The sequence below is a fragment of the Aquarana catesbeiana genome, linkage group LG12, assembly GCF_042186555.1.
Source record: "Aquarana catesbeiana isolate 2022-GZ linkage group LG12, ASM4218655v1, whole genome shotgun sequence".
Lineage (NCBI taxonomy): Eukaryota > Metazoa > Chordata > Amphibia > Anura > Ranidae > Aquarana > Aquarana catesbeiana.
The window spans coordinates 91882084-91906204 of NC_133335.1; the positions used below are offsets into that span (position 1 = coordinate 91882084).

The 24121-nt window shown below is 43.4% G+C and overlaps 1 protein-coding gene across 4 annotated transcripts in view; it reads right to left on the reverse strand.

The window, feature by feature from the left end:
- Positions 1-1000: 1000 nt before the first annotated feature.
- Positions 1001-24121, reverse strand: part of LOC141114499 (uncharacterized) — a 121727-nt gene continuing 98606 nt past the window's right edge. For all 4 annotated transcript variants that reach the window (XM_073608213.1, XM_073608211.1, XM_073608215.1 and 1 more), the window contains one exon: positions 1001-1713. In XM_073608213.1, coding sequence (XP_073464314.1) covers positions 1016-1713 — 698 coding nt within the window. In that variant the 3' untranslated portion in view covers positions 1001-1015. The remainder of the gene's footprint in view (positions 1714-24121) is intronic.

The following is a 24121-nucleotide window of genomic DNA, read 5'->3' on the forward strand; positions in this document are numbered from 1 at the left end:
AGAGCGAGAACCGGGATCTGTGTGTGTAAACACACAAATCCCCGGTTCTCTCAGGGGAGAGGAGACAGATTGTGTGTTCATACTAAGTATGAACACCGATCTCTCTCCTTCCATAGTCAGTCCCATCCCCCCTACAGTTAGAACATACCTAGGGAACACAGTTAACCCCTTCCCTTTCTGTGTAGTTTATACAGTAATCAGTGCATTTTTATAGCACTGATTGCTGTATAAATGTCACTGGTCCCAAAAATGTGTCAACAGTGTCCGATTTGTCCTTCACAATATCGCAGTCCAGATAAAAATTGCTGATCGCCGCCATTACTTTAAAAAAAAAAAAAAAATAATAATAAAAATTCCATAAATCTATCCCCTATTTTGTAGACGCTATACCTTTTGCGCAAACCAATCAATATACACTTATTATATAGGATTTTTTTACCAAAAACATGTAGAAGAATACATATCAGCCTAAACTGAGGAAAAAATGTGTTTTTGTTTTTTGAAATTTGGGATATTTATTATAACAAAAAGTAAAAGATAGTGTTTTTTTTTCAAAATTGTCGCTCTTCTTTTGTTTATAGTGCAAAAAATAAAAACCGCAGAGGTGATCAAATACCACCAAAAGAAAGCTCTACTTTTGGGGAAAAAAAAGGACATAAATTTTGTTTGGGTACAGCGTCGCACGACCACACAATTGTCAGTTAAATCGTCGCAGTGCCGTATCACAAAAAATGGCCTGGTCATTGAGCAGCCAAATCTTCCTGGACTGATGTGGTTAAATTAACTTTAACATGAAGAAATATCACTAATGCTGTGTCTTCTTTCAAATGGGGCTTACAGAGTTAACAATTTCCTTACCTAGTTTTTGTAACATCATGTTTGCGATCTTAAGCTGTTGTCCTTTCCTAAATATACACCTATAAAACCAAATCTATGCAAGGTGGTTTCTGTTTTTGGTGAGAGAAACACAAAAAAAGACTAATACTTTATAATAATGCTTTATTTCTGAACAATCTCAAGAGTATGGCACAGAAGCTCTTTCCATTTGTTGGTGCTTGACTAGAAAGAAGTAGTCAGTATAAGTCTTTCCACAATGAGAGCAAATATATAATTTTTCTTGGCTGTGGATTTTTAAATGTTGGTCAAGACCAAATTTGCGTGTAAACCTCTTCCCGCAATCGCTACACTCATAGGGCTTTAGCCCAGTGTGAATTCTGGAATGGACATTAAGATTTGAGGCACTGGTAAAGGCTTTATTACACAGGATACATTTAAAAAGCTTTGTTTCCATGTGGCTTTTTTGATGCCGGTAAAGACTTGAGCTATGGGCAAACCTACGAATGCAATACTTACACCCATATGGTTTATCTTCCATGACTCTTCTCTCGGTACTGTCCAAGGTTTGTGGATAAGGTAACTTCTCAAGTTCAGTGCTAGGGTTTGCTTCAGTATCACGCAGTGGTAGGTCTGACCTATTACAGATGAATACATTGAGGTCAGTGCTTTCTGTACCAGTTGTAGCAGCACTGGTGTAGACTACATTGCTGAGGTCCTGTGAACTATACACCGGTATGTCTTTCCATGGTTCCTTACTGGATATGGTTTTGATTGTTTCCTTGGCTGGATGAGATATATTTCCTACAGATTCTTGTTCTGGTGGTAAATGATTGTTCACAATGGAGTGATCTGTGTTCTCTTTGCCAAGTATTTCTCCTGAAAATGAAAAATCAGGACAGTTAAATGTAATAAATTACAATAACCATAACCATATTACTTGCATATTTTATTCAGACCACAGTGTGCAATACCTTGTACAGGTCATCACCTGCACACAGTCCCTATGGAACAAAACACTATAACATTTGTCACACTGCTTGGCACACTGAAACTGGACTACTGCAATACACTGGCTTTTGATAGTGAATTATCGTTAGAGGGCTGTATTTTACAGTCAAACCAGATTTCACCAGTAGGTGACACAACAAAATAACTGTCCTTACCCTTGCATTTTTTTTCTTGGAATCACAGTTACAGCAACAAGAGGTTTAAAATGTACTATAGTTTTTCATTTTTATTTGTATTTGTTTATCAGTACCTACCCATAAGGAGAATATCGTTTTTTACTTACTGTAAGTCTATTCAGGGACACAAATTTAGGATATTCTTAAATAGTTTGGTTTTACTGTTGCATATAAAGATGGTTGGCACACTGGCAAACAAAGTTGAAGCCAGCCCCTCTCCAACTGTCATTTTTACCTACAAACATGTGTGGAGGAAGTTACTGATCTTATCTTAATGCTTAAGCAACCTGATACTAAGGTGTCATCATCAACCCAAGAGACCAATAGGAAAAATATATGCAAAACAAAAAAGGGTGTTCAAGGATGAACCATCAGTATACCAATGTACAGACCATATATCCTAAAAACATTATATGTTATTACAAAACATTATTGGAATAAAACATACAAAAAGTGCAGATAAAAACCTGTTCTACTTCTGTACAAAAGCACATAAAACCCCTCTAAGGCCGCGTACACACGGGCGGACTTTTCGATTGGACTTGTCGGACAGACTTTCCAGCGGACTTTCGACTGACTTTTGATGGACTTCCGAAGGACTTTTTAACGAACGGACTTGCCTACACACGATCACACCAAAGTCCGACGGATTCGTACGTGATGACGTACACCGGACTAAAATAAGGAAGTTGATAGCCACTAGCCAATAGCTGCCCTAGCGCCGGTTTTTGTCCGTCGGACTAGCATACAGACTAGCGGATTTCTGGGTCCGGTGGAGTTACGACGTAAAGATTTGAAGCATGTTCCAAATCTAAAGTCCGTCAGATTTGCGACTGGAAAAGTCAGCTGAAGGTCCGGTGAAGCCAACACACGATTGGATTGTCCGTCGGATAAGTCCGGTCGAAAAGTCTGACCGTGTGTACGCTGCATAACCCTACCTCGATTTGTAATGCCTTAGTTTTCTGAGCAAGCAGTATGAAGTGTCAAATACACAGAGGCAGGACCTGTGCCAATCAATGAACTTCAAGAAAAAGATTTTATAGCAAGTACAAAGATTTTATTTTCTTTATTGTTCATTGAGGGACAAAGGAATTTTGGAAACTCTTAAACAGTTAGAGCAGCCAAAAGCATTTCAACTGTGGGGTGGACAACAGCTACAAAAATAAATCAACGCCTGAATTAAGGCTAGCTGAAGAAAGAGCCAAAGCAATTATGGCAATTGCCGCAACAAAGGGAGGACACCATGGATCAACCTGGTGCTCCAGACCAGGACAGATAAAACACTACAAAAGGGAAACCTATCTAAAAAAAAAATAATAGGCCTTTTGTTACACTTTTGCCAAGCTGGCCCAAACAAACTATGCCCTTCACTAACATGTGAGGCAATTGGGTGTGCTGTATCTGAGGCTACATACAGGACTGTTTTCCAGGTTCAAGCCGAGACCTTCCTGTCTCATACTGGAACACAAAAGTCTTTATAGAAAGCTATTTATTCTAACAATGGCTACAAAGGTTCCTCTGATTGGCGGAGTCAGAAAGACGAGCTGATGATGTCACAACCTCTGACTCAGCCAATCAGAGGAAGCTTTGTATTCATTGCTAGAATGCATCACTTTCTATGAATGGCTGAACTATGTTAAGTGTAACAAAAGTTCAGCTTTAACCAGTGAAATAGGAGACTAATTAACCATGCACAAAAAAATAGGTGGAACAAATTACCTAAACAGGAGAAAACCAGATAAAGAATTAAAACACGTCTTTTAGGGGAAGCTGGAACAGACATACCATTTCCATAAAATATTCAGTGAACTGCAGAAAAAAAGCATAAGCTTAACATATCCAACCCTTGACTTCAGGGAAAGGAAGCTTGGACAGACTTATGCCCACAGGAAAGACCAGCTGGTCAACAGCAGAAGGCTGAAACCAAACCTGTCTAACCCTTGTGAGCTGTGTTTGCTTTTCACCAACCTTACAGCTCTCCTGGACAGGACTGGTCTGTTCCCTAGGTATGAGAGTGTCACGGTACTACTTACAGTGAGCCCACAGGCGAGCAGGTGACACGGGATCCCCCAGGGCATGGAGTCTAAGGGCCAGCCGGTATTCTGCCAGGGACCCCCTCACGAGGGTTTGGGCTTAGCTGCGTGCTGACCCCAGGTTACGACCTCCGGGTTCACCCTGCTCGCTAGGGAAGTACCAGAAGACACTGTCAGACAAGGATGGATGGATGAAGCAAAAGGAGAGCCGGATAGTGAGCCAAGGTCAGGGCGGGCTGCAGACAACGTAATCAGAACAAGCCAAGTCGATACACAAGAGATCAGTTCACGAGAGGTCAGGTTTAAGGCAGGTTACACGAAGGGAGCCCAGAAACAAATGTTGCTCAAGCAACCAGTAGCTGGTTTGAAAGGGATTTAAATAGGGAAGCACATGAGGGGCTGGACAGGAAGTAGCAGGAAGGAATCATATATTAGGCAACAGGTGTGGCCGGTGACAACCATAGCTGCAGAGTGCACAGAGCTGAACACAAGTTAGTGGAACAACAGGTGCCAGCCGCCCTACAGTAGTAAAGGTGAGACACAGATCAACTCTGCAGCTGATCTGTGACAGAGCACTGCCTACATTTCTAAGGCAAGTATAAATTGCCTGCAGGGAGGGGCATAAAACCCAAGCTGGACCAAGGATCAGAGATCCCTAAAAGTGTATGAGAAGAGCCTGGGAGATGTGTAAACCCCAAACGGGACTTTTCCAAGCTCCCTCTAAGACACTCTGCTACATCCTTGACTGAAGGATGTTACTTGATTAAGACAACCGATCTCATAATTATCGCTGCACTTGTGATTTATGTTATTCTGATTATTTTCTGTGCCAGGAGATTTGTGTCAGCACCTTTAACCATTATTGGTACCATTCAGGGGCGTTGCTAGGTCTGCAAAAGATCTGGGGCTAGAGCCCATAGCAGCAGTCACCAACCTTTTTGCAGACCGGGGGGGGGGGGTTGGGGGTGGGGGGGTGGGGGGGGGGCGCCGGTGGTAAACAATTTTTCGCGGGCAAAGGCTGGTGTTGCGTTTCAATCATCATGGCACCATGGTTGATATGGTGTCAGGGTGATCGAAGCACATTGTTTCTATTGTTACATTATAATATATAATTAAGTGGTTTAACTCACCATAATGCAGAATCAGTAGGAGCCCTGGGCGTGTCACTTGCCACATTTCCTGCCACCAGATGCAGCATGTCACTTGCCACCGTCGCCTGTCACCAGATGCAGCTTTTTAACTTGCCACCGTCACCTGCCACTAGATGTGGATTGTCACTTGCCAAATCACCTGCCACCATTTGCAGATTGTTACTTGCCATGTCACCTGCCACCATTTGCAGATTGTCAGGTCACCTGCTACCATTTGCAGATTGTCACTTGCCACGTCACTTGCCACCATATGCAGGTTGTGCATTTATACGTCACTTGCCACCATTTGCAGATTGTCACTTGCCACGTCACCTGCCACCATTTGCAGATTGTCACCTGCCACCATTTGCAGATTGTCACCCGCCACATCACCTGCCACCATTTGCAGATTGCCACGTCACCTGCCACCATTTGCATACTGTCACTTGCCACATCACCTGCCACCATTTTCAGACTATCACTTGCCACGTCAACTGCCACCATTTGCAGACTGTCACTTGCCACATCACTTGTCACCATTTGCAGATTATCACAGAGTCATGATCCTGAGTCATTTTAGGGACAGGCCCATTACTAGGTAACATCGGCGCTAGTGCAGGGAAGCATTTGTTTTATTAAAACAGCAATCACAGATCATGCATGTGAGATGCTGCGGCAGTAACCAGGCAACAGAGACGCTGTAGTGCCGGGGGCCGCCGATGCCATGGAACTGCATGATGTTGGCGCCAGCCGGCGCCCGTGTGGGGGTAATTGTTTAGACTACCGCAGTCATCACCGGCCGCGCGTGCGTGATGCGCGGGCGGTGACCAGGCAACAGAGGTCGCTGCATTGTTGGGGCCGCCAATGTCATAGAAACGAATGACGCTGGCTGGCCCCGCCCATCGAGGCAGACTGCATCCAATCGAGGGAGGTGGGGAGGAGGAGTAGATGTGGGCAGCGTGAATGATGTGAGACGAGAAGAACAGGAAGTGGAAAAAACGAAAGAAAGAGAGAGAAACACGGAGGGAAGAAAGGGGGAGACTCGGGGCTATTGGCTCCAGATTCGGGGCTACAGCCTCGATAGCCACCCCCTGGCGACGCCCCTGGTACCATTTATGATTCTATCTAGCGCGGGTATTTGTGGTTTTTATTTTCCGATCTCAGATAGTCATGGATGTGAGAGCCCTTATAACATAAAATCTAAATGAAGAGAGGGGAAAGCCCCTTGAAGCCTAACTCCATATTTCCTATTACGTTAAATAGTTTGTTTGGGCAAGGCTGGTCCAAAAGAACCATTTCCTTTAGTTACACGTGCACCCGCTGGGAGAACTGTATAAACTGTATGTAGCATCGGATACATATAGTACACAGCTCCATGTTGCATGCATGACAGACTTCATATCCCATTCAAGAACAAAATCGAGTTAGGTTGAGCGCTGCTCAACTATTCCTAGGAAGCCTTGTATTTTTCTGAATAAATATAATGCTGCGTACACACGAGCGGACTTTGACAGACTGAACTCCTAAGGACTTTGACAGAGTTCTGACAGAGTTCCGACGAAACGGACTTGCCTACACACGATCACACCAAAGTCCGACTGATTCGAACGCGATGACGTACGACCGAACTAGAATAAGGAAGTACATAGCCAGTAGCCAATAGCTGTCCTTGCGTCGTTTTTGGTCTGTCGGACTAGCATACAGACGAACTGATTTTTCGATAGGACTCGAGTCCGTCGGAAAGATTTGAAACATGTTCTATTTCTAAAGTCCGTCAGATTTTGACAGAAAAGGTCTGATGAAGCCCACACACGATCGAATTGTCCAACGGATTCGTTCCGTTGGACCTTTGCTGTCCAGAAGTCCGGTCGTGTGTACACGGCATTAGGCTTCCTTTGATTGGCGGAGGAGACCGTGATATTATCCACCAGACTCTTCCATGTCAGCCAATCAGAGTAAGTCTTGTATTCACTCAAAAAAAAAAAATACAAAGCTTCTTGTGAGTTGCTGAGCAGCACTCAGCCTGATTCAATTTTGTTCTGGGAATGGGATAGGAATCTCTGTACCGCTTCCAGAATACAGCACTGTATACAGGGCTCCGAGAGGGCACATGTGTTCATAAAGGAAATAGCTTCTTTGGACTAGCATGGTCCAAACTAACTTTTTAAAGTCATAGGAAACCTGGAGGTAGGCTTTAAGCTGGAAAAAAATGAAAGGTGTTTATCTTCTCATTCAGGAGGATTCAGGGTTGAGTGATTAACAAGATCTGCATAAATAGGTAAGCAGGGATGAGGATACACCATGACCCAATAACACCAGAACCAGAAAGACGAGTAGAACTCCAGCTATCTAATGCCCATAGGTTTTGTGGGGTGTGACAAGTACATTAAAAGTCTCACCCTTTCTGAACTTTATGATTCTAAGAACCATCTAACCTACCCCTGTAAAGAGCAGAATCCTCCGCCAAGGAATAAGAGGTAGGAATCCTAGTGCTAGGAACAGTCACCTGATAGAAAATACGAGAAAGAAGGAAACCTAAAGATGACTGCAGCTTTGCCAAAGAAAGAGGGCCTATCGCCCAATAATCAGGTCCCATGAAGGCCTCTAGACTCACACTATTCCCTTTAGAGGGAATCCACAGAAGGGTACCAGTATGTTCTGTCTGCTGTTCATCTAGGGGAGTACAGTACCCACCAGCAATAGATACTTCCCTTCTTAGGAAGAAAAGAGGGGCATTCAAGTGCTGGACCATCGCTCATAAATGTGGAGACAGCCGGTTGAGGGGAACCCCGAAGGCAATACTTTGACTCTAGGATAAACAGTGTGGTCAAGAATTACTCACCTCACAAATGTCCAAAGTGGAGAGTAGCTCAACTGATCTGTCTCAGGGGGAATTCCCAAGTCTTTCTGGAGGTCAAGGCCTTGCAGCATCTGGATGATGTCCATCATAGGCTAGACTGACCAACAGAACATACCCTTAACGACTCAGGAACATTCTATCTGGAGAACCAGACTCAAGGACCACGTCCATTAGAGGAGTCCTCCTATGGTAGGGGAAAGTACCATCCTTCCCTGGGGTCAGAGACTGGCAAATATTGTTCAGGCAAGCCTATCCAAAAGAGACCAAAAAATCTAGAAAACTGTCCCTCATCCTTAGATATGGTCTCCTGAGCATTCCACAAAGAGGAAAAGGCACTAGGATTGACATAAGGCCCTGTGTCATAGGTAAGGTTGAGTGCAGGCAGAGGACACTGAATGGTCTTGTCCTCACTAGATAAAGGAGCAGTAGGGACGGATCCCTCCCACCTTGTAGGTCAAGGTCTCAAAAGAGAGATAGGGCTGAAGACAGCCAAGCACTGCAGGGGGTGCAACTACCTGTGAGAGAAAATGTCTCCTGCTGGGAGGAGTGTGAGCTCAAATGGGATACTATTCCCAAGCAAAGACTTTCACTAGAGTAGTAATCAGAAAAGCCACGTGCAGGGAGTCCAAACAAACCTGGAAAAATGCATAATGGGGTGCAATGATACCAGAAGATTGGGGAGAGGTAACTAAAGAAGGGGTCTGACTCAAGGGTTTAGAAGAGGGAAAGGGAGCACCAAAAGGAAAACTACCAAAAAACCAAGGCACCCCTCTTACAGAAGAGGGGTTACATCTTCATGCAGAAGGTTGACTAGGGGGGAAAGAGGATCTCTGGATTCAAGTGGAAGGTAGCTGTGACAGTCTGTTAGGTACATTATTACTGCTTTAGTTGTTAAAGGAAAAGGATAGGGTACACTCTGACCCAGAAAGGCATTGCTAATGGCAATATCAGGCGCAGGTCCAAAGAGACAACATTCAGATGTTTGTAGAAGGTATCATTAGTGTCCCAGGCATGTAGCCAAAGTGCCCTGTTCATATGAAAGGACATCATCCTTCTAGCAAAACACCAATTTAGAGGTTTGTAAGAGGAAATCACAGCTAAAACACAGGGCTTCAGACATTTTTTTCCAAATGTTGGCCACTCCCATTGATTTAAACTGGATCTAAGTAGGGAATATGACTGCCCATCAGTAAAAACCTTAAATATGAGAACAACATTGACCCTTGTGGGTGTGGATCACCGGAGAATCTACAGTAGTCAGAAACTACTTCTATAAATTCCGTTCAAAGAAAAAAAAAGCTACTTCATATTCTCAGGAGGGGCCCAAAATCCCGTAGAAGAATACTTAAAACATAATTTTGTGCGCCTACTTAACTGTGTGCTAAACTGCAGTGCTTATTGTCTTTTAGATAATACCAAAAAATTTATTTTCTAGCATGTGATGTGCTGATAACTTTACTCTACCTTTAAAAAAGGTTCTAATTATATAGTGTATACACCATTCACTCATACAAACAAAATATACTGTACACACATTATACTGTGTGAAAAAAACTGACTTGTAACAAACAAATAATACACACAATATAACTGCCTAAAAAATAGTTCTCTCCATATATCAAAGGTTCTATTATTCTACAATCTTCCTCACAAAGTCACCTCACAGGCTCTGCAGCTATTGTGGCTGCTCTCTCCTCTCCCCTGAAGCCAGCCGGTGGGGAAAATCACATGATCAGACTGGAGCACCTTTAGATTATGTAAATATACAAATCTTTCCTTTACAGGGTAGTTAGTATAGGGCTTAGAATAGGGGTGGGAGCAGATTTAAGCTTAGCTAGGTTTTGATAAGACTTCCACTTTAACCGCTTCAACCTCGGAAGATTTGGCTGCTGAATGACCAGGCCATTTTTTGTGATTCGGCACTGCGTCGCTTTAACTGACAACTGCGCGGTCGTGCGGTGCTGCACCCAAACAAAATTGACGTCCTTTTTTTCCCCCGACAATGCCTGAACAAAGATGGAGCCAATCTTGAGCGAGTACTGTGATCATTTGAAATGTAACAAATACCTATAAGTGTTACACTTTCACATTACCTAGCATTACACGGTCGTAATTTCCGACAGAAAAAGTCTGATGGGAGCTTTTCATCGTATATTCCGACCACGTGTATGCCCCATCAGACTTATTACGTCCAAAATTCAGAGGGACTTAGATAGAGAACATGTTGTATATTTTTCTGACGGAACAAATTCCTGTCAGGAAATCGTCTCGTCTGTATGCTGTCCCGACGTACCAAAAATCATACATGCTCTGAAGCAAGTACGAGACGTCGTACATGTTGTAAGTCACCACGTTCTTGACGGTCGGAATTTGGTGTGACAGTGTGTATGCAAGACAGCTTGAACAGAATTCCCTCAGAAAAACCTTCAGAGTTTATTCCGACGGCAAAACCGGTCGTGTGTACAGGGCATAAGGGGTCTACTTCTAAATGTTCTTCTTACAACTTTTTCAAGAAATCACACATTTTTCCAATTGAATATAATTAGAAAATGTGTGTCACGTAGTCACATCTAGTTCAACTAATATTCTGGGTGAAAGCTGTGTACAACTTGTGTAAGAGAAAATAAATAGACCCCTTAAAAGTAGTAAAATTATAAAAAAAACAGCCAGTTACATAGATGCCTTAAGTGGATCAGTTAATGTAGAACTCTAGTAAAATTATAAAATCAAATGTGAAGTAGGCTGCCCATAACAGTAAGAATGGGTTATCCTCAGTACACCCTGGAACATTTTATACTGATCCTCACGGTAGAATCATTGGAAAGGCACTTTGGTGGGGTGACAGTGCTGCAGCTGCTTAGCTGTTGGAAGAGTTAATAGGCCAATGTGTCAAACTAAAGTGTTTGGGTAGGCCTATTTGTAGGAGGTTTGGAAAATCTTGGAAAATCCCCATTTGGTCCCTGCCACCCCCTCCAGCACTGTTTAACCACTTCAGCCCCGGAAGGATTTACCCCCTTCCTGACCAGAGCACTTTTTACAATTCGGCACTGCGTCGCTTTAACTGCTAATTGCGCGGTCATGCAATGCTGTACCCAAACGAAATTTGCGTCCTTTTCTTCCCACAAATAGAGCTTTCTTTTGATGGTATTTGATCACCTCTGCCGTTTTTATTTTTTGCGCTATAAACGGAAAAAGACTGAAAATTTTGAAAAAAAATGATATTTTCTACTTTTTGTTATAAAAAAAAATCCAATAAACTAAATTTTAGTCATACATTTAGGCCAAAATGTATTCGGCCACATGTCTTTGGTAAAAAAAATGTCAATAAGCGTATATTTATTGGTTTGCGCAAAAGTTATAGCGTCTACAAACTAGGGTACATTTTCTGGAATTTACACAGCTTTTAGTTTATGACTGCCTATGTCATTTCTTGAGGTGCTAAAATGGCAGGGCAGTACAAACCCCCCCCAAATGACCCCATTTTGGAAAGTAGACACCCCAAGGAAATTGCTGAGAGGCATGTTGAGCCCATTGAATATTTATTTTTTTTGTCCCAAGTGATTGAATAATGACAAAAAAAAAAAAAAAAAAATTTACAAAAAGTTGTCACTAAATGATATATTGCTCACACAGGCCATGGGCATATGTGGAATTGCACCCCAAAATACATTCAGCTGCTTCTCCTGAGTACGGGGATACCACATGTGTGGCACTTTTTGGGAGCCTAGCCGCGTACGGGGCCCCGAAAACCCAGCACCACCTTCAGGATTTCTAAGGGCATACATTTTTGATTTCACTCCTCACTACCTATCAGTTTTGAAGGCCATAAAATGCCCAGATGGCACAACCCCCCCCCAAATGACCCCATTTTGGAAAGTAGACACCCCAAGCTATTTGCTGAGAGGCATGGTGAGTATTTTGCAGCTCTCATTTGTTTTTGAAAATGAAGAAAGACCAGAAAAAAAATTTTTTTTTTTTCTTTTTTCAATTTTCAAAACTTTGTGACAAAAAGTGAGGTCTGCAAAATACTCACTATACCTCTCAGCAAATAGCTTGGGGTGTCTACTTTCCAAAATTGGGTCATTTGGGGGGGTTTTGTGCCACCTGGGCATTCCATGGCCTCCGAAACTGATAGGCAGTGAAGAGTGAAATCAAAAATTTACGGCCTTAGAAAGCCTGAAGGCGGTGCTTGGTTTTCGGGGTCCCGTGCGCGGCTAGGCTCCCAAAAAGTCCCACACATGTGGTATCCCCGTACTCAGGAGAAGCAACAGAATTTATTTTGGGGTGTAATTTCACATATTCCCATGGCATGTTTGAGCAATATAACATTTAGTGACAACTTTGTGCAAAAAAAAAAAAAAAAATTTGTCTCTTTCCCGCAACTTGTGTCACAATATAAAATATTCCATGGACTCGACATGACTCTCAGCAAATAGCTTGGGGTGTCTACTTTCCAAAATGGGGTCATTTGGGGGGTTTGAACTGTCCTGGCATTTTATGCACAACATTTAGAAGCTTATGTCACACATCACCCACTCTTCTAACCACTTGAAGACAAAGCCCTTTCTGACACTTTTTGATTACATGAAAAAATTTTTTTTGCAAGAAAATTACTTTGAACCCCCAAACATTATATATTATTTTAAAGCAAATGCCCTACAGATTAAAATGGTGGGTGTTTCATTTTTTTTTTTCACACAGTAATTGCGCAGCGATTTTTCAAACGCATTTTTTGTGGAAAAAACACACTTTTTAAAATTTTAATGCACTAAAACACACTATATTGCCCAAATGTTTGATGAAATAAAAAAGATGATCTTAGGCCGAGTACATGGATACCAAACATGGCATGCTTTAAAATTGCGCACAAACGTGCAGTGGCAACAAAATTGATACATTTTTAAAAGCCTTTAAAAGCCTTTACAGGTTACCACTTTAGATTTACAGAGGAGGTCTACTGCAAAAATTACTGCCCTCGATCTGACCTTCGCGGTGATACCTCACATGCATGGTGCAATTGCTGTTTACATTTGACGCCAGACCGACGCTTGCGTTCGCCTTAGCGCGAGAGCAGGGGGGACAGGGGTGCTTTTTTTTTTTTTTTTTTTTTTTTTTCCTTTATTATTTTTTTGCTTTTTTATCTTATTTTTAAACTGTTCCTTTCATTTTTTTTTTTTTTAAATCATTTTTATTGTTATCTCAGGGAATGTAAATATCCCCTATGATAGCAATAGGTAGTGACAGTTACTCTTTTTTGAAAAAATTGGGGTCTATTAGACCCTAGATCTCTCCTCTGCCCTCAAAGCATCTGACCACACCAAGATCGGTGTGATAAAATGCTTCCCCAATTTCCCAATGGCGCTGTTTACATCCGGCGAAATCTAAGTCATAAAATGCTCGTAGCTTCCGGTTTCTTAGGCCATAGAGATGTTTGGAGCCACTCTGGTCTCTGATCAGCTCTATGGTCAGCTGGCTGAATCACCGGCTGCATTCTCAGGTTCCCTGTTGAGACAGGAGAGCCAGAGAAAAACACGGAAGACGGTGGGGGGGGGGGGCATTCCCTCCCACTGCTTGTAAAAGCAGTCTAGAGGCCAATTAGCCGCTAGGATTGCTGCTTTTACATGAAAGCCGACCGCTGGCTAAAAAGAATGATACCAAGATGATACCTAAACCTGCAGGCATCATTCTGGTATAACCACTCAAAGTCGTGAATGGCGTACCTGAAGACAAAAAAATGGTTAACAATAAAGCACAGTAAAACGGTAAAGTATAAAAAATTGCATACCTGAAAAGCAAACATGATAAAACATAATAACAATAAAACATTGCAGAACAGAATACAGTAAAAAAGAGCAGAACAATAGAGAGAGAATAGAGAGAGAGAGAACAATGAAACGACAACTATTTTTTTTTATTTTTGTTTGTGTTTTTTTTTTTACACTTTTTTTTGTAACTGTAACTTTTATAACTGTAACCGGTTCCAGGTTCGGGTCTCTCAAAATGCGATGGCATCTTGGGAGACCCTGTGAAAGTGTGCCTAGTCTGTGCAATGCTGTACCCTACGCTAATACTCAACTAGTGAATGGTAGCGTTCAAAACATTCACCAATGCAAAAACCAGGATTGTCAGGACAGGAGGGACAATAATAGCGGGTGTCATGCCTATATCCTATATGCCTCTCATGCAGCCGACTGCATTTGGTTGGGGATGTGAATGGGGGAAGTACGGGCGCTGCAGAAGCGGTGGGTTCCCAATTAGGATTGGCGAATGCAGCAGGAAGGGCATTATGGGCACGACAGGCCTGTGTTTGTCTTTTTGGTGGCAGCGGGACACTACTTGTGCTTGCCACCTCACCAGCTTGAACTGCACTTATGGGACTCGCCACGTCACCAAGTGTTACTGCAGTGCTGGTATGACCACGACCGGGGTGTACTAGGCCGCTGGTGCTTGCCAGTTCACCAAAACGCTACAAAAAAAAAAAGTGACAGTGATCGATCGATACTGCACTTGGGTGGGCTGGGCCGGGCGGAGGGGAAAAACGCAGGTGCTAGCAGGTATCTGGGCTGATCCCACTAACACTGCGTTTTTGGGAACCCTAAACTGCTGGGGACGCTAGTATAGATCTGATCGGATCAGATATTGATCCGATCAGATACTATACCACTAAGGGAGGTGTATGCTGCGTGTGTGGGTGTTAGCGGTACTGGCGCTAATCTGACGCTGCCTGGGGCTGGTGCTTGCCAGTTCACCAAAATGCTACCAAAAAAACTGTTAGCGATCGCAGGGATCAGGCCAGACTCTGCGAACGCTGCAGTTATGCGTTTAGTGTTTTGTAAGTGACAGTGATCGATCGATACTGCACTTGGGTGGGCTGGGCCGGGCGGAGGGGAAAAACGCAGGTGCTAGCAGGTATCTGGGCTGATCCCGCTAACACTGCGTTTTTGGGAACCCTAAACTGCTGGGGACGCTAGTATAGATCTGATCGGATCAGATATTGATGCGTTCAGATACTATACCACTAAGGGAGGTGTACGGTGCGTGTACGGTGCGTGCGTGGGTGTTCGCGGTACTGGCGCTAATCTGACGCTGCCTGGGGCGACGCATATCACCGTCGGGCGATCAGGGGGCTAAACCTTTATTCGGTAATAAACGGCGGGTGCCCTGACACTATAAAAAATAAACTAACTAACCAGCGTCACCTGTAACAGTTATACGGTGATCAGTGGTGAAAGGGTTAACTAGGGGGCCATCAAGGGGTTAAAACATTTATTAGGTAGTATATGGGGGTCCCTGACGCTATAAAACGCTGACAGCGAACCTAAATATTTACGTTCCTAATTAGCGTCACCAGTGACACTAATACAGCGATCAGAAAAATGATCGCTTAGCGACACTGGTGACAGGGGGTGATCAAGGGGTTAAAACTTTATTAGGGGGGGTTAGGGGGGTACCCTAGACCTACAGGGGGCTAATACTAACTGTCCTACCACTGCTAACTGTCACAAACTGACACTATGCAGTAATCAGAAAAAAAAAAAAAAAAAAACCTGCTTGGTGTCAGTTTGTGACTGGGGGGGGGGGGGGTGATTGGGGGTGATCGGGGGGCGATCGGGGGTGTTTAGTGTGCCTGGCATGTTCTACTGTGTTGTGTGTGAGTGTTGGTGCACTTACATGTCTTCTCTCCTCGGCGCTGGAACGGAAACTGCCGAGCCGAGGAGAGATGACATCACATCCTCTGCCTCTGTGTACTATACAGAGGCAGGGGATGTTTCTCATTGGCTGGGAGCGATCGCGAGGGGGGGCCACGATCGGATGGTCTCCCCCTCGTCTCTCATGGCTCCCAACCAAATGCCGACCGCCGATGGCACCGGGGGGGGGGGTCCGATCGGACCCCCCGCCCGCGGGAAGGCAATCACGTACCAGGTAAGTGATTTTGCCTGCCCGTGCCGCTCTGCTCACGTATATAGATGTGAGGCGGTCGGCAAGTGGTTAACATTGTACAGGATAAAAGTAGCTTCCCAGCTGTATTTATTATTTAAAAAAAAAAATCTATTTAACCACTTCAGCCCCGGAAGATTTGGTTGCTGAATGACTGGGCCATTTTTTGCGATTCGGCACTGCGTCGCTTTAACTGACAATTGCACGGTCGTGCAACGTTGTATCCAAACAAAATTGACGTCCTTTTTTTCTCACAAATAGAGCTTTCTTTTGGTGGTATTTGATCATCTCTGCGGTTTTTATTTTTTGCTCTATAAAACAAAAAAAAGAGCAACAATTTTGAAAAAACACATTTTGTACTTTTTGCTATAATAAATATCCCCTTTTTAAAAAAAAAAAAAAAAAGCTATTTTTTTCTCAGTTTAGGCCGATATGTATTCTTCTACCTATTTTTGGTAATAAAAATCGCAAAAAGCATATAGATAGGTTTGCGCAAAAGTTATAATGTCTACAAAATAGGGGAAAGATTTATAGCATTTTTATTATTTTTTTTTTTTTACTAGTAATGGTGGCGATCTGCGATTTTTAATCGGGACTGCGACATTATGGCAGACACATAGGACACTTTTGACACATTTTTGGTACCATTGGCATTAATACAGCGATCAGTGCTATAAAAATGTACTGATTACTGTAAAAAATGTCACTGGCAGGGAAGGGGTTAACACTAGGGTGGGGGGAAATCAACGGGTTAACTGCGTTCCCTCTCTGTGTTCTAACTGAAGAGGGGATGGGACTATCTAGGGGAGATGACAGATCGCTGTTCATACTTTGTATGAACACACAATCAGTCTCTTCTCTCCTCGGAGAACCGGCATCTGTGTGTTTACGCTGTGTCACGAGCGATCGCAGGAGCCCAGGGGTCATCATGCCCACCGGGGCACTCGCATCCACTCTGGGGGCGAGCAGCGGGCATGCGCCCTTAGTGGCCACAGGGCGAAGCAACGTAACAGAACGTCGTTTCGCCCAGCCGTGCCATTCTGCCGCAGTAAAACTGCGGCGGCTGGTCGACAAGTGCTTAATAATAATCCTCACTACTCCTCTTCATAAGAATCATTGTCCTCCAGTTTTCAATATAGGCATCTAGTCTCAGATGGAGTTAAAAAAAAAAAAAGAAAAGAAGATAAAAAAGAAGGAGTTAGAGCCTTTTATAGTGTAAATTCATGTAAACAATATATTCAAAGATTAACCGCTTGCGGCCAACCTACCACATATTTACTGCGGCTCTGCTGTGCTGGTTCATCTACATGTAAGTGATCCACCACTTGTGAGTAAGGGGTGCGTGTGCAAGTCTCCCTGGCTGCGCTGTCATTTGCTACAGCAAAAGTCAATCAGTGAGTTTCGGTCAATGATTTATGGCCAGAACCCACTGATCAGTTGAGTGAATGACAGAAGAGAACTCTGTGCTGGTAAACAACACAGAGCTCTCTACAGACAGCAGCGACATGCTGTTTTTTTTCTTCTCTGCAAAGCAGGGTGTAAAAACCTGCACATCACTCCCTGGAACACACGGTAAACATTGTAGGCAAAACAGTTAACCCCTTTATTGCCCCTAAATGTTAACCCCCTCCTAGCCAGGTGTCATTAGTACAGTGGCAGTGTATACTGTATAATTAGCACTGATCACTGAATTAGTGTCACTGGTGATGTCAGTGCCAGTTAGTCTCTCTCTCCCCCCCCCCCCCCCCCCCCCCAGTGTCAGATTGTCAGCCACACAATTGCAGTCGCAGTCGCTGATTGCTTTTTTTTGTATTAAAAAAAAAAAAAAATCTAGTATATACCCCCTTGTTTGTAGACACTAACTCTCACAAAAAAAAAAAATAAATTAAAAATATTTATAAAGAAATTGGATTATTACATTTTTTTTTTAATGTTTTATCGCAGAAACAAAGTTTAGAAAAAAATGTTTTAGTTTCATTTTGTTTATATAAATTAAAAATAACAAAAAAACAGTGGTAAATGCCACCAAAAGAAAGCTCGATTTGTGTGAAAAAAATATATAAAATTTTGTTTGGTACAGCGTTGCATAACCACGCAACTGCCAGTTAAAGTAGCGCAGTGGCGAATAGCAAAAAATGGCCTGGTCATGAAGGAGGTAAAAATCTTTTGAAGCTGAAGTGGTTAAACAGTTTAAAAAACACTGATGCTGAATGGCTATACAACATTGTTACAGATCACTCATATCTTCACTGCTCACCTGAGATAGTCAATTCAGATAAAATGCATAGAGTGGGAGGGAGGTTTTGACATCATCAAGTTATCAAGAAGGTATCAGCTGTTGCTTATGCTGAGCAGAACCAGAATCAGTAGGAGATTATGGGCTGAATCCACTTGATGCAGCAGAACTGTCCTCAGTGCTTCTTTGAGAAGACCTGTTGCACTGGGTAGTGGAAAAAAACTAGGCCCAAAGTGGGGTACTTACAAATCCAAGCAGCTTGTGCTAATAAGGGTTGCAGCTTGCAGATGACCAGAGGCAATCAAGTCACTGTATAAGGGGCCGTGGAACAAGACAGGAGGTTGGTTGATCCACATGGTGCTGCAGGAGTGGCAGCCAGATGCAGTGTTTTCTAGACTGTAATGGCAAGAGAAAGATTGTGGAGCAATACTCCACTTAGTGAATGGTGTCAGCACTCAATTCTCCCAGTCTCAACCCTTAATGAGAGAAAAAACAGTTTGTGGAAAATTTAAAAAGACACCCAACAGTACCAGTTGTGATGTAGCTCCTAATGTTTGAGCTCGACTGGCTTTACTCACTATGCAAGTCTTCAAAGACACGCAAGAGGCTATGCCACGCCTCTGGACTAAGAAAAGACTCTACAGCAAACAGTGACAGGTCTGGAAAGTGCCCCAATGCAGAGGACCAGTGCCTGAAAGGCAAATTGCAGGCCAGCCCTGAAATTATCTAGTCCAAAAAAATCTGGGTACAGCCTTCAAAGATGTCACAGAGGATTTTCCAAAATTATTAGTGGTGCAACAACAGCCTTGAAATAAAAGTTACCAGAGCGATAAAAAACAAATAAGAAGGCTAGCAAAAATAATGTGTGGTTAGACTGTCTTTACCAGAGCTGAGGAAAAGACATCCCAACCTCCTGGGAGAAAAAAAAAATTTGAGGCATGACGATTAGTGGAAGGGTTACACAGTGGCTGGTTTAAACTTTTTTTGTTTGCCAGTGTCCCAATCTCCTGTAGGCAACTGTATAGCCTGACTATTTAAGAATTTCCTAAATTCCCATGTCCCTTGATAAAAAAATAAAATAACAAAACAAAAACTATGAGTGAGGCTACTTTCAAACTGGGACGGGCGTCGGCGGTAAAGTGGTGCTATTTTTAGCGCCGCTTTACCGACGTTTTAGCGGTGCCATTTGGCCACTAGTGGTTTTAACCCCCGGTAGCGCCCGACGTTTTAGCGGTGCCATTTGGCCACTAGTGGTTTTAACCCCCGGTAGCGCCCGAAAAAGGGTTAAAAACGCCGGCATAGGTCAGACGTGGAGGGAGGACCCTGAGTGTGCTGGTCGGCGGGCCTCGATGCGGACAAGCTGCGGCAGGCATGCGAAGGAGGGGAAAGGAGCCGTGGCTGTGGACGACTCCCACTTGGACCATTCTGGCTCTGTGATGCTCGGGAGGTGCCGACCCACACGGCGGAGCACGAGTCAAGTACCGTGCTGTGCGGGTGGCGAGGCATACTGAGTGGTTCCAGCATCCACCCTCCCCCTCCTTGGACCCCGTCCACAGCGGCTCCGTCTCGGACCCACTCTGAACTGAAGTGGTGTATGGAAGAGAGGGCTGAGCGGACAGATGCCGTGTCACTGAAACGGAAACCCCCAAGACTCCACCAAGTGGCCATGCAGTAAGTCCAGTGCGGATGTCCGATGCTCCTGGAGAAGTAGGTAAGAGAGGATTAATACGGAGGCTTAACCCCACAGTGCGGAGGATCAGAACATGAAGGTATTCTAATGAACTGTGTATGCTGTTTGCTGTGTTTCTACTCTTGTATACGAGTTCCACTAAAGGTATTTCGGAGTACTATATTTAACGGAGGATGGCTGGTGGGAGGGCCAGCTGAGCAGATACATGCTGAACTGTTGAAACTTTACAATAGTAACCCCCCCGGTGACCCTCCAGGTATTAAAGGAAGGGGAGGTTGGAGGGGACAGAGGAGGAGAGAGGAAGTAAAGGGCAAGTCCCGAATAGGAATTTTGCGCAAAGGACAGCTAGAATCTGTGTACGGAATCAAGAAGTTTACTAGCCCTGTAAAAGAATCGGAAACACAACCGCGGGGGGTCTATTAATTTACCATGAGTAAATCGTCATCTAAAGCCGCTGGGGGGGCTCCTAGAACCCCAAAAGACAATGCCTCAGGGAGTACAATTAAACAGTACCTGGCCCAGGGGCTTAGTCCTAAAAATACCAACTCAGTGCCCCCAAAGCCAGGTAGAGCGGACAAGAAGAGGGGAATGGAGGAGAGGAGAGAACTTACCCCAAACCAATCTAGAGATGATTTAACAACCGAAAGTGAACTAGAAATAACTAGATTGGAAGATCAAAGGATCGAGGCCCAATTCCCCACAAAAGGAGAAATTCTGGAAATGTTTAAGAGATTGGAAAACTCAATAAAAACGGAGATAAATTTGCTGAGAACCGATCTGGGTAACCTGTTGGTTAGAATAGAGACGGCGGAGGAAATAATTGATAAACAAGCCCTGGAGCTTTGTGTCCTTAAAGAACAAGTGTAAAGTGTATAACAAAATCAAACAAAACTTCTTTACAGGTTAGAAGACCAAAAAAACAGAAACAGAAGGCAGAATTTGAGAATCCGCTCGGTACCGGAAAGGAGGAGGAAAGTCATACAGGAAATTTTCTGCCCAGTACTCGATGTGGGCGTAGACGATTTTCCAAATATCGAACGGGTACACCGGTTAGGAAGATTAGATACTATCAGGGCTGATAGAACTCGGGACATAATAGTGAGATTCAGATTCTATGAAGATAAAGCCAGAATTTGGGTAAAATTAAGAGGAAAGACCCCCTTGCAATATATGAGGGCCCCGAGATCCATGTTTTTGCGGACTTGGCTCCGGAAACATTGGCCAGAAGATGCGCTCTAAAACCTCTCTTAGAGCAGATGAGGACACAGAACATAAAGTACAGTTGGGGGTTTCCGGCTTGTCTCCTCGGGTCTAAGGACAGAAGATCTGCTAGGCTAAGATTCCCTGATGAACTTGGGGACTTTTGAAAAAATTGGAAATACAAGAGCCACTGTTGCCAGACTGGTCTAATGAAGGGAGGGTGGGGGAGGAGATGGGGCACGGCTAGAAATCCAGCATGTGTCAAGTGTGATGGATGGAGTCTGGGGCGGGGGGAGAGCACAGAGAAGAGTGGCTAATGGCGGTTAGGTGAAGCAGTCTTGAGTGGGGCGCCCGTCAGGTGGTCGGCTTACTGCCCCAGTAACCCACTCTGTAGTGGATGTGGGGGGGGGCACACAGAGTTTGAGATCTTAAGAGGGACAGGATATACATGTCCTTTGAGGGTCTAGGGACCTGGCTGGGGCCAATGAAGGAGGGGGGGAGGGATAAGGATGAATGGGAGGGAGGACACCTCTGATACAATGCCCGTAAAACCGGTTAAGTTTTGCTATAGACCAAATAAACGAGGTTCAGATAGGATTCTAGGAAAAAAGAGATGACAACAATTTTATGACTTATAATGTTAGGGAACGTAATACTCCCATTAAGAGAAATAAGATAATGAAAGAGCTTAAACGGTACGGGGCGGAAGTGGTTTTTCTGCAAGAGACACACATATCCCATGAGTCAAACGTGAAACTGTACTCTAGGGACTTTCCAATATGGTATCATGGGGACACAATCACAAATAGAGCGGGGGGGTAGCAATTGGGTTCGCGAATGGAACCCATTTTGTATTGGAAGAAAGGCTGACTGATCCGGAAGGCAGATTTCTTTTTTTAAAAGGTAAATTAGGCGAAGAGGATTTTACATTGGCTAACATCTATGCCCCCAATAAAAATCCGATGAAATACTTAAAAAATCTTCTGGTAAAGTTGAGGGACTTTAGGAAGGGACATACAATCATGATGGGAGATATGAACTTCTGTATGGTACCAGGTCTAGATAGTACGACCCGGACACAGGGGACAAATCAAGTACAATTAAAAGAGGTCAAACAAAAACTGTACGTCAGCCAATTGGTTGACATATGGAGGATTCAGCATCCTAAAACACAAGATTTCACGTTTTACTCCCCTGTGCATGGGTCTTACCCTAGGATAGATTATATTTTTGTAGAACACAGAGATATTGACAGGGTGATAGAATCCAAGATAGAAATTTCTACACTTTCAGATCATGCCCCTGTGAGGATGAAAATTACAGTTTCAGGGAAACTAGGCCAATATTCTGGATGGCGCCAGGATGAAGAGTTGATCCGAGATGAGGAAGGCTCCACATTAGTAGGAAGAGAACTTGAAAAATATTTCTCACTAAACGATACAGGAGAAGTATCGGGATCCACCTTGTGGGAGGCCCATAAGGCCTACATCAGGGGGGTCCTGATAGAATTAGGAGCAAGGAAAAAAAAAGGTGAGAACAGAGAAAATATGTAAATTGACGGAGGAACTATACGGAGCTGAACAAGAACATAAAAAACATCTGGGTTGCTATCAAGAATTATATCAAAAGGTAGTAAATAAAAGAGCTGAGTTGAAAGTGTTATTAGATCAAGAAACTAGGATAACTTTCAATAGGATCGCAAGAGAAAGATATTTGTGGGGAAATAAACCTAGTAAATATCTGGCGAGAATGTTACAAACGAAAAAAGCCATTAATTACAGAGAAAATACAGACTAAGGAGGGTAACATGGTTTATTCGCCAAAAGGAATCGCGGACATATTTAAAAATTACTACCAAGAATTATACTCAGTAGAACAGCGGGAAGTCTGGTCCGGAGAAAAGAGTAGGAAAATCATTATGTATACAAAAGATACGCTGCGCTAAGGTGAAAATATCAATCTGGAGATTATTAATACTTATGAGGTATACTGAAAATACCGCATAAGCGGCTTATCCGGCCACAGCAAGGCACAAAGGATATATATAAAAAACAAGTGATTTTAAAGTGTAATGTGTAAATAATATACTAGATGTATACCATATTAGAATGAGAGTAGCGATTACTGAACTACCACCTGTATATATAATGGATGAAAAAATCATTTATATAATCTGAAATTTACCGTGTAAAAAAATAAATATATCACAGTGATAAGTGCAAAATACAACAAAGTGCCAAGTGCCACACAATGAGTGTGAATATCAAATCCAAGATGTGGTACGTGATTATTAAAGTCCAATTTATGAAAGAAATGCACATAAAGTCCATAAAAACAATTCATAAAAAAATCCAACGTGCGTGCATTAATCTTAGTGCTTAGTGCTCAGAATTCCATGCTCAAGTGACATCCAGTGAGCCGCTCACCTCAGAGCATGCAACTCAGCTGTGTGACTTAGTCTAAACACGCTTATGATCCATCCCACGGCTCAGTGATGGAATCCAGATACACAGTTTTCAGCAGTAACTCTACAGTTGGGAATAAAGGAAAAGAAAAACTGGATAGTGTGATATAGTTTATAAATATTTATTTAGCATAAAAGCTCCCTACATTAGGGTACTCACATTTGCAAGGTGCGTGAGTGCACCAGTCTAATAACAGTCTCCAAAGTTTGCCTGTCAGGAGGGATAAGCTGTGCATCGCGTCTCAGTGGATTGAAAGGCTCCATGCTCCGTCCTTGCCCCTCCCCTACGCATGTTCGACACAGGGTCACGTGTCTTCATCAGGGGGAACACGCGTAGGGGAAGGGCCAGGATGGAGCACAGAGCCTTTCACTCCACTGAGATGCGATGCACAGCTTATCCCTCCTGACAGGCAAACTTTGAGGCAAACATTGGAGACTGTTATTAGACTGGTGCACTCACGCACCTTGCAAATGTGAGTACCCTAATGTAGGGAGCTTTTATGCTAAATAAATATTTATAAACTATATCACACTATCCAGTTTTTCTTT